The sequence below is a fragment of the Takifugu rubripes genome, chromosome 9, assembly GCF_901000725.2.
Source record: "Takifugu rubripes chromosome 9, fTakRub1.2, whole genome shotgun sequence".
NCBI classification, from domain to species: Eukaryota; Metazoa; Chordata; class Actinopteri; order Tetraodontiformes; family Tetraodontidae; genus Takifugu; species Takifugu rubripes.
In genome coordinates, this window is record NC_042293.1 from 14,976,400 (window position 1) to 14,986,038 (window position 9,639).

A 9,639-nucleotide genomic window follows, 5' to 3' on the forward strand; every position below is an offset into this window, starting at 1 on the left:
AATGAAGAGAAACATTTTTCATTTTGATGGGAAAAACTGATAATTAAAGGTGAACATTCACCAATCGTTGAACTTAAACACAGATTGGTGACATACACCAATAGTTACCCTCTAACCCTAATCCCCTGACCGTCTGGGGGCTCTGAGAAGTTTAGGAGGACACGACACACCGGTTCAGTTCAAACCCAGCAACAGTCTCAGACAGAAGCTGGTCCACCTGAAGGAGAAGACACCAAGTCTTGTTTATGCTGTACAGCACCAGGAGGAACGTGAGGAACTGGACATTGGGGAAACCCAACAACCTCTCCACAGAAGAACGGCACAACACAGACGCGCCACCTCTTCAGGACTCAGCAGTCCACCTACACCTAAAGGAGAACGGTCACTCCTTCCAGGACAGCCCAGTACGGGTACTGGCCCGAGGAGACCGCTGGTCTGAGAGGGGGGTCAAGGAACCATCCATGTCAAACTGGAAAAGCCATCCTTAAACAGAGGTGGTGGCCTGAGGCACTTCCTGTCACCCAACGCAGTCCTCTGCTCCTTCCACCAACAAACCAAACGTTCACACCCTTCCAGGAGACCTGGAGACTCAGCACCATGTGATCCAGCAGACAAAGGGGAGACGCCTCAACAGAAACCAGGTGAACGACCCGACCAACGACTCAGGTGACCAACCAGATCATTAGCATGCTAATGGGCCACAGGGGCTCTGTTTCAAGCTCTGTCTCCAGTGAGTTCAGAACTGAAGAAGCCTTCAGGATAGAAGGAGAAACGTCTTCAAAGAGAAGAAACCCAGTCCAGTTGACACAGGAAACTACCTTGGATACGTCAATATCAAAACATGTTTACATCTAGTTTTTATGTACATAATCAGACCACTTATTAAAAACGCAATATTCCATAAATACTTATTTACCTTAAGTAGAATTTTCAGGATGATATTTCGAAAATATAATTAAATATTTTTGCATATTGTTTGACCAACTCTGGCGGTTAACCATTTAAAGTCTTTTAGCGACACCAAGTGGACAATAGTGTGTACTGCAGCCAGGTCCACTTCCGGTCCTCCAACCAATGAAGAGGAGGAACCGATGGAGGCGAGACGACAGGGAAAAGCCTGCTTTTGTTGTATTTTATTACGGTGAAACTGAGTGATCACCCTGACTCTGTCGCCATGGCGATGTCAACATTCCAAAAGGTGACCCTCGCCACGTGTCTCGTGCTGTGCGTCGCTCTGCTGCTCCCCAAAATGCTCTTATCGCGAGGGAGGAAGGATGCTGCCGAGCGGCCGGACGGTACGTCACTACGGTTTCTTTTTAATCCATAAAAATGTCCTCGGATCGATCCACTGCACATTTATACATCACTGCTCATTATTTTCCTACGATGAATGTTGTGGTCGAAGGGAGATTTGGCAGTTTTAAAAGGTTCTGTTTGTGCCTGCACGCGTGCCTGCATTACATGTTCCTACCCGAAGAGGGCGCCAGAAACCCAGAATTCTGAAAAAGAACTCCACATAGTTATATAAATGAGAATTTAAAAATAGATAGTGTTTTGTCTTTCATAAAAGTGTACTGTACATATATTTCTTTTAACTGTGATGGAACTTTCAGGGTTGATATTTATTTCATATTAATGCCATTAATATATATCCATCACACACGTGAAAGACAGAATTCAGCATCAATAAAACTATCCAGACCACAACATCTGACCAGGATGGTCCTCCCCTCTGAAGGTTTGGGTCATTTCCCTCCAATGATGAACCGTCAGAAGACTCCGGATCGGGCCGCCAGCGCCGGCTTTTCTCGAGCTCACAACACCGAGGCCATAGCCCGAGCCAAGGGGGCGGGAACAGGGGCAGGAGCTGGGGGTAAATCTAACCTGGCGGGACAGATCATCCCCGTCTACGGATTTGGCATTTTACTCTACATCCTCTACATCCTCTTCAAGGTAGAAAGACCCTCGAGATGCAGGAGACCTCATTTGGTACCTTAAAATGTGTTGTGTCCTCTTTAGATCACATCTAAGGGGAACAACAAGCCGCCAGTGAGCAGGTTCGCTTCAGTTCGCTCTGAAAACCTGAAGAGGAAGATCAGTGAGTGTTTTAACAGCATTAGCCCTCCGAACGCACACGCACACACACACGCACGCACGCACACACACACACACACGCGCGCGCGCACACACACACACACACACACACGCACACACACACACCATGTGCATTACCATAATGAGGGCTAGATTAGAGCAGGTGATTTTCTGCCATATTGATTCCCATAATGCATCGTGATTAATTACAGTGCTGCCGTGCGTTTTTGTCCATTCATGCACTTGCACCTCCCCCCCTCCTTACACAACACACCCACACCCCCGTCCCCCCCTCCCCCACACATACACACCCCACAGCGGACTTTGAGCTGGCTCAGCTGCAGGAGAAACTGAGAGAAACCGAGCTGGTGATGGAGAACATCGTTTCCAATGCGCATCACAGTGCTGACAGGTGGGTGAAGGTATTCAGCAACATCATCATCCCCCTCCCTCCTCTGACTGATGGGAGTTATGGGATGGAGACACTGTTTCACTTTGTAGGTTCATGCCATCATTTTATTTTTCCAAAATATTGAAACGGGTTGTTTCTCCTGGCCTGTAATACCACCTTGTACCTCTAGGGGGCACCACTCTTTGACTGCAATAATAGTTTATATATTTTAAAGGGGAACTGCTCACAGGTGTGTTTGAATTTATGTGGCGTCCGCTATCAAAGGTTGAGTGTTTCCGCCCATTTTAGGGTGAAGGGAGTGACGGCGGATCAGGAGGCGAATCTCCTGCAGCAGCTGACGGAGATCACTCGGGTGATGCAGGAGGGCCACCTGGTGGAGGAGGGCCCCCTGGCGGAGGAGGGTCACCTGGCGGAGGAGGGCCACCTGGCGGAGGAGGGCCCCCTGGCGGAGGAAGGCTCCCTGGCGGAGGAGGGCCACCTGGTGGAGGAAGGCTCCCTGGCGGAGGAGGGCCACCTGGTGGAGGAAGGCTCCCTGGCGGAGGAGGGCCACCTGGTGGAGGAAGGCTCCCTGGCGGAGGAGGGCCACCTGGCGGAGGAGGGCCACCTGGTGGAGGAAGGCTCCCTGGCGGAGGAGGGCCACCTGGTGGAGGAGGGCCCCCTGGCGGAGGAGGGTCACCTGGCGGAGAAGGGCCCCCTGGCGGAGGAGGGCCACCTGGTGGAGGAGGCGGCGGCTCCAGAGCAGAAGAGCTGGGAGGGTTCGCAAACACCTGGACGCAGCATCAGCTCAGCAGGTCTCACACACACACACACTCATTTCATTTGTGCTGAACTGTCTCCAGATTATCCTGAGGATCCGCCACTGTACCAGGAGCAGTCGGAGCGCCGAGAGACGCAGGCTGGGCGGACCCAGACTGGAGCGCCCGAGCCTGGGGTTCCGTACACAGAGAGCGGCGAGGATAAGGCGTCCCAACGAGAGGAGGCGGACGCTGGAGACCCCCCGGGAGTCCCGGAGGAGGAGCTGGCCAGAGTCCTGGAGGAGCTGCAGCTCTCGCTGAGCATGGCGTCCGTGATGGAGGAGGAGGTGGGCAGCCTCCGGGGGCTGGTGGACCAGGCCGGCACCGCCAGACGCAGGAACAAGAGGAGGGCGAAGAAAGCTGCGCACTGACTTCCTGCTGCAGCTTTGATCGGTGGCACTTTGATATCAGCCTCTTTAATCAGAGCTCACATCGGTGGCGTCTGTTTCAGCTCCCAGACGACCCCGAGGAACCGAGCGGAACCAACAGCTCTTCCAAAGACATTTTTAGGTTTTCCTGATTCTGCTGGGTGTGAAAGGATGAGGCACAAAAGTGATGTGAATCTACTTTTAAACCAGAATAAATACTTGAATAAAATGTTCAGATTCTCCCGAATGAACAGCAGCTGCAGGAATTCCAAAAACACGTTTTAATTTGTTGTTTAATGGGAAACGTCACTCATACAAAAGCAACATCGGGCTGATGTTTATGGAGAATATTCTGGAATAACTGTGGCACAGGTGGCACACGACAACAACCACTTCCTGTCTATAGGCTCCGCCCCCTGCTCCAATGACAGGAAGTTCATCCACGCGGCTGCCTCAGTGCTCCATGGGCTCGTCGGACGGTTGCCCAGCGACGGGCTCCTCAGCGGGCTGAGCGACCTGAGGAGGAAGACCACATTTGAACCTCACGCTCGTGTTCACGTGCGACGGAGCGTCTAACGTCTGTACGGCGTTATTATCTAGCGTTATTAGCGTTATTAGCATTATTATCTAGCGTTATTAGCATTATTATCTAGCGTTATTAGCGTTATTAGCTAGCGTTATTAGCGGCACCTTTCGCTGCGGCCTCTCCTCCAGCCCCTCCAGGAAGGGAGCGACATCATCGTCGTCGTAGATGGTGAACTCCATGTCCTTTCCCACGATGCCGATGGAAACGTTCTGAAAGGATCCCAAAGTTAGTGACCGTGGGTGCGCTCCCACGGCGGCAGGGGGGGGAGGATGGCGGCTCACCTTGGTGGTGAGGTCCTGCTCAGCGGGGAGCGTCTCTCGCAGGGCGCGGAGGCCATGTTGGACCAGGTCGTTCAGGTTACCTGAGGAGAGCAAAGCAAGTGTGACCCCGGGGAGGTCCGGCACGCGACTCACCCGTCAGAACCCCCAGTCAGACGTCCTGAGGGCTCCGGCCCGAGAAGGAAGAATTTCCCCTCACAGTCGGCGAACTTGTCCATGAGCCGCTCCAGGTAGGTGCGCGCGGACTGCGAGCGTGCGCCGATGGACATGGCCTTGCAGTCGAAGTGGTTGGCTGAAGGGCAGGTCTGGAAGATGTGGGGGCCCATGTCCTGCAAGCACCCCAGCACAGCGGCTACAGTCACACGGCAACGCTCGCCCCCCCGACCGGCGCCGACATTAACGCCCACTTACGTCATATCCAGCGATGAGCAGCCCGACGCCGTAGGGCCGGCGGCCGTACCTCTGCGTGGGGATTTGGGTTTCTGCGGTTGAGTCAAGGATGCTGCTGCAGGAGCATTCACAGCACACGTGAGAGGCACAGAAGGATACTGCTGCCGATGAGGGACACCAGGCGGGACGCAGGGAGGGGCCGGTCGAAGACGAACCTGGAGTCCAGGCACTCCTGCCGCATGAAGTTACTGTGGGGAGAGGGGGGTCAGACGGGCAGAACCTCCTTAACCCCAACGAAAGAGCCGAGACCCACCAGAGCAGCCTGGCGTCGGCGGTCAGGCCGGCGATGGAGATGCCGATGTGGTTGTCAACGTGCAGGATCTTCTTCTGGTGAGCAGCCAGCTCCGACTGGGCTCTCTGCAGGAGCACAACACAGCAGTTTGACCTGGAACCTTTGAGTTCTGCAACGGGGGTCCAGTCCTACCTTTAGTGCCACCAGGACCGCGTGGGATTTGGACTTGAGGCCCACGGTTGCAGACCCTTGTTTCACTGCCTCCATGGCATATTCGATCTGATGAATGCGGCCCTACAGCAGCAGAAATGGGCAGAATCGCGTTTCCCTTCTCACCAATAGTGTTTGACTAAGACAGAGGCGACTCACCTGCGGGCTCCACACGGTCACATCGTTGTCGTACTGGTTACGAAACTACGAATGAAAAACAGCAGGATGAAAATCACCTTTTGAGTCACAATAATCTTCACAAAAAGGCCTTTTTCTCACATCATGGCCCTGCATTATCCGCCCTTAAGTGTTCGCTACACGGCTGTCCGACTGTTCTGGACGCGGGTTAAAATGACACACAGGAGTGAATAATTGATGAATATCGTGTTCGAGCAGAGACAGACAGGCTGCAGGATCCACTCGGGCTGCAGGATCCACTCGGGCTGCAGGATCCACCGGCCAAAGCTGCAGGATCCTCCGGCCAAAGCGGCGCTGCCACCCGGCTTCACCACCCACTAACACCCGCACCCTGCCACACATTCTTGCTACAAAACGCTAGGATTTTCCACTCTTACAGGACTTTATTTTGACCTAAAGGGAGCAGCCGTGTAAAGTAACGTGAGTGAACTCAAGTGCGACAATCAAAGCTAAAGCGAAAGTAACAGTTTCATCAACGCTAATTCATTTTCCAGCCGTTTAGCTTCAACATAGGGAGCTTCAATAAGTGATCATCAGCCCCATCTCACTTATTTTCTGCTTTACAATTATTTGCCTAATCGGGTATCATATTAGCCGTCCACTTTCTTTGAATCCACGTCTTTAGCCGGCATCCACGCAGCTAGCATTAGCTTATCCGAGGGGGTTTTGCTTACTCACAGGCAGCCAAAGTTAGCTGGCGTTAGCTAGCTGCAGTTAGCTTGGCGTGAAGAAATCAGGTAATTATTCAAAATATTCAAATAAACGGCCACGTTTAAACATACTGCACTGGATAATTAATACGGACCCGTTACGTGTTTTGTAAAATGGTTATCGTAATTCACTCCTAGTTCAGGGGTATTTACCATCTCTGCCTGTAAAGTGTCGCGTCTCCTCCGCCTGTAGTTCGGACTCGATTGAGTTTCCTGAGCGCTCAGGCGACTCAATCGAACCCCGATGTGAAAGTTATCTGGCCGCTAACTGGAGCTTTTCCCAGTCTTTTGTTTAATTTATGGTGTATAAGAGAATACATTAACTGTATTGATTGCTTAAAAGATTTATGGTCTCTTTGTTCAAATGCTGAAATTGTATTCGAACATTTTTTTTCCTTTATCATTTTCAACATAAAAACAAGTAAGCAAAAAGTTAAGCTTTCCTGAACTCACGTAAAGAAAAAACACTTATTTCATAGGATTTAAAAAAACAATTTTATTGTTAGTGATCGTTTCTTTTAAAATGGTCATTTTAAAAATCAGGTGCAGTTTTCGGTTGGACCGCTGGGTGGCAGCAACGAATCAAGAAACTTCCGGTGAATTGTTAGAACCGAGAAGACAATTATTATTTAATTATTAAACATCCACTTTCAGATAAAATGTGAACTTCTTAGAACCAATTGTGTGTGTGTGTTTTTATTGATATATACCTATCATCTCAGTTACTAATGGAAATGTTTAAAAAATATACATAACTTTAACTCATTGCCTGAACAAGAGCAGGACAGGTGGTTCTGTCGTGTGTGCGTGCGTGCGTGCGTGCGTGCGTGTGTTTGCGTGTATGTGTGTGTGTAAACTGCCTTGATATTTATAAAGTTCCTTTCATTGGGTGATACAGGTTATACATATCTAGAGATCCAAATTAAAAGTTCATAAAATTAAGAGAGCAGAAAGTTTGCTCTCTCTTTAGAATGTAAATGTCAGCGATTTTAATAATTCACATTTATTATTTCTGTGCCACAGAGCAGCTCAGTCAATAGTTCTCATCCATTCTGAGACCGGAACCTGGAAAAGTTCCACATGACCTTTAAACCGGGACACCGAGGTCCCAACGGAGCCCAGACTGTTGCTCAAAAAGCTGTTTTATACTCAACAAAACGTAATTAATAGATTCAGTTAAAAAGATACAAATGAACCAAAAAACAATGCAGGTTTTAATCGTATTTATTGATCGTTGGCACTTTTCCCCGTTTATATCTTATTACACGTCACACAGACACGTACAAGAGGTACATAAAAATGGAAAAGAATGTTTTATTTCTCTTTTTTGGCAGTATTGGACTCCAGTGTTTTAACAGATCAGCCTGATGAGGTTGATCAATAAATAATCATCAATAACACTTGATGATCTTTCTCCTGTTTGATCCTCAATTCAGCATAAAATGAAGAATTTTACTGTTTTCAAATCAGTTCAGAGCTTCATTCTCCCTCTGAGGAGGAGGAGGAGGAGGAGAGGAGGGGAGGTGGAGAGGAGAGGTGGAGGGGTGGGGAGGAGGGGAGGGGAGGTGGAGAGGAGAGGAGGAGGAGGAGAGGGGAGGGGAGGAGAGGAGGAGAGGAGGAGGAGGAAAGAAGGGGAGGAAGAGGAGGAGAGGAGGAGGAGAGGAGGAGAGGAAGAGGAGGAGAGGAGGAGAGGAGGAGAGGAGAGGTGGAGGGGTGGGGAGGAGAGGAGGGGAGGTGGAAAGAGAGAGGAGGAGAGGAGGGGAGGAGGGGAGGGGAGGTGGAGAGGAGAGGAGAGGAGGAGGGGTGGGGAGGAGAGGAGGAGGGGAGGTGGAGAGGAGAGGAGAGGGAGGGGGTGGGGGAGGAGAGGAGGAGAGGAGGGGAGGAGGGGAGGGGAGGTGGAGAGGAGAGGAGAGGAGGAGGGGTGGGGAGGAGAGGAGGAGGGGTGGGGAGGAGAGGAGGAGAGGAGGGGAGGAGGGGAGGGGAGGTGGAGAGGAGAGGAGAGGAGGAGGGGTGGGGAGGAGAGGAGGAGGGGTGGGGAGGAGGAGGAGGAGGGGTGGGGAGGAGAGGAGGAGAGGAGGGGAGGAGGGGAGGGGAGGTGGAGAGGAGAGGAGAGGAGGAGGGGTGGGGAGGAGAGGAGGAGGGGTGGGGAGGAGAGGAGGAGAGGAGGGGAGGAGGGGAGGGGAGGTGGAGAGGAGAGGAGAGGAGGAGGTGGGGAGGAGAGGAGGAGGGGGGAGGAGAGGAGAGGAGGAGGGAGGAGGGGAGAGGGGAGGGGTGGAGAGGAGAGGAGGAGAGGAGGGTGGGGAGGAGAGGAGGGGAAGGTGGAGCGGCGAGAGGAGGAGGGTTGTTTTTGGGGGAGGAGAGGAGGGGAGGTGGAAGAGGATTGAGTGATGAAGGAGGAGGGTGTGGGGAGGGAGAGGAGGGGAGGTGGTGGCGCGGCGAGGAGGAGGGGTGGGAGGAGAGGAGGGGAGGTGAACGGCGCGGAGGAGGGGTGGGCGTAGGAGAGGATGGAGAGGAGGGAGGAGGGGAGGGGAGGTGTGGAGAGGAGAGGAGAGTGAGGAGGGGTGGGGAGGAGAGGAGGAGGAGGGGTGGGGTAGGAGAGGAGGAGAGGCGGGGAGGAGGGGCGTGGAGGAGGTGGAGAGGAGAGGAGAGGAGTGAGGGGTGGGGAGTGGGAGGCGAGAGGCGGGGTGGGGCTGGAGAGGCTGCGGGGGGAGGGGGTGGGGAGGAGAGGAGGAGAGGAGGGGAGGAGGGGAGGGGAGGTGGAGAGGAGGAGAGGAGAGGAGGAGGGGTGGGGAGGCGAGGCGTGGGAGGTGGAGGGAGAGGAGGAGGGGGGTGGGGAGGAGAGGAGGGAGGTGGAGAGGAGAGGAGAGGAGGAGGGGTGGGGAGGAGAGGAGGGGAGGTGGAGAGGAGAGGAGGAGAGGAGGGGAGGAGGGGAGGGGAGGTGGAGAGGAGAGGAGAGGAGGAGGGGTGGGGAGGAGAGGAGGGGAGGTGGAGAGGAGAGGAGGAGGGGTGGGGAGGAGAGGAGGGGAGGAGGGAGGTGGAGGGAGGAGGAGAGGAGGGGAGGAGGAGAGGAGAGGAGGAGGGGAGGAGGGGAGGGGAGGAGAGGAGGAGGAGGAAAGAAGGGGAGGAAGAGGAAGAGGAGGAGAGGAGGAGGAGAGGAGAGGAGGAGGAGGAGGAAGAGGAGGAGAGGAGGAGAGGAGAGGGGAGAGAAGAAGGAGGAGGAGGAGAGGAGAGGAGGGGAGGAGGAGGAAGAGGAGGAGAGAGAGGAGGAGGAGGAGGAGGAGGAGGAGAGAGGAGAGGAGGAGGAGAG

At 53.2% G+C, this 9,639-nt stretch overlaps 2 protein-coding genes across 2 annotated transcripts; one reads left to right on the top strand and one right to left on the bottom strand.

The window, feature by feature from the left end:
* The first annotated feature begins 1,049 nt into the window (after positions 1–1,049).
* Positions 1,050–4,029, top strand: ric3b (RIC3 acetylcholine receptor chaperone b). Its single transcript, XM_029842014.1, has 6 exons — positions 1,050–1,295; positions 1,739–1,953; positions 2,020–2,098; positions 2,413–2,506; positions 2,795–3,261; positions 3,346–4,029. The coding sequence occupies exons 1-6, from the start codon at positions 1,175–1,177 to the stop codon at positions 3,669–3,671; spliced, it is 1,302 nt and encodes a 433-aa protein (XP_029697874.1). The 5' UTR covers positions 1,050–1,174; the 3' UTR covers positions 3,672–4,029.
* On the bottom strand, positions 3,938–6,596 carry psma1 (proteasome 20S subunit alpha 1). The gene is made up of 10 exons (XM_011607688.2): positions 6,486–6,596; positions 5,584–5,628; positions 5,407–5,508; positions 5,236–5,339; positions 5,082–5,170; positions 4,944–5,014; positions 4,732–4,861; positions 4,536–4,615; positions 4,359–4,463; positions 3,938–4,184 (listed from the first exon to the last, which is right to left on the bottom strand). The coding sequence occupies exons 1-10, from the start codon at positions 6,486–6,488 to the stop codon at positions 4,122–4,124; spliced, it is 792 nt and encodes a 263-aa protein (XP_011605990.1). The 5' UTR covers positions 6,489–6,596; the 3' UTR covers positions 3,938–4,121.
* Between the last annotated feature and the right edge of the window lie 3,043 nt (positions 6,597–9,639).

Excerpts from the sequence above, each read along its gene's own strand:
- ric3b (XM_029842014.1), top strand. The coding sequence starts at position 1,175 with ATGGCGATGTCAACATTCCAAAAGGTGACCCTCGCCACGTGTCTCGTG. Across the intron at positions 1,296-1,738 it reads TGCTGCCGAGCGGCCGGACG|GTTTGGGTCATTTCCCTCCA; the intron begins GTACGTCACTAC and ends TCCCCTCTGAAG. Across the intron at positions 3,262-3,345 it reads AGAGCAGAAGAGCTGGGAGG|ATTATCCTGAGGATCCGCCA; the intron begins GTTCGCAAACAC and ends AACTGTCTCCAG.
- psma1 (XM_011607688.2), bottom strand. Across the intron at positions 5,171-5,235 it reads GCCGACGCCAGGCTGCTCTG|TAACTTCATGCGGCAGGAGT; the intron begins GTGGGTCTCGGC and ends CTCTCCCCACAG. Across the intron at positions 4,616-4,731 it reads CATGGACAAGTTCGCCGACT|GTAACCTGAACGACCTGGTC; the intron begins GTGAGGGGAAAT and ends TGCTCTCCTCAG.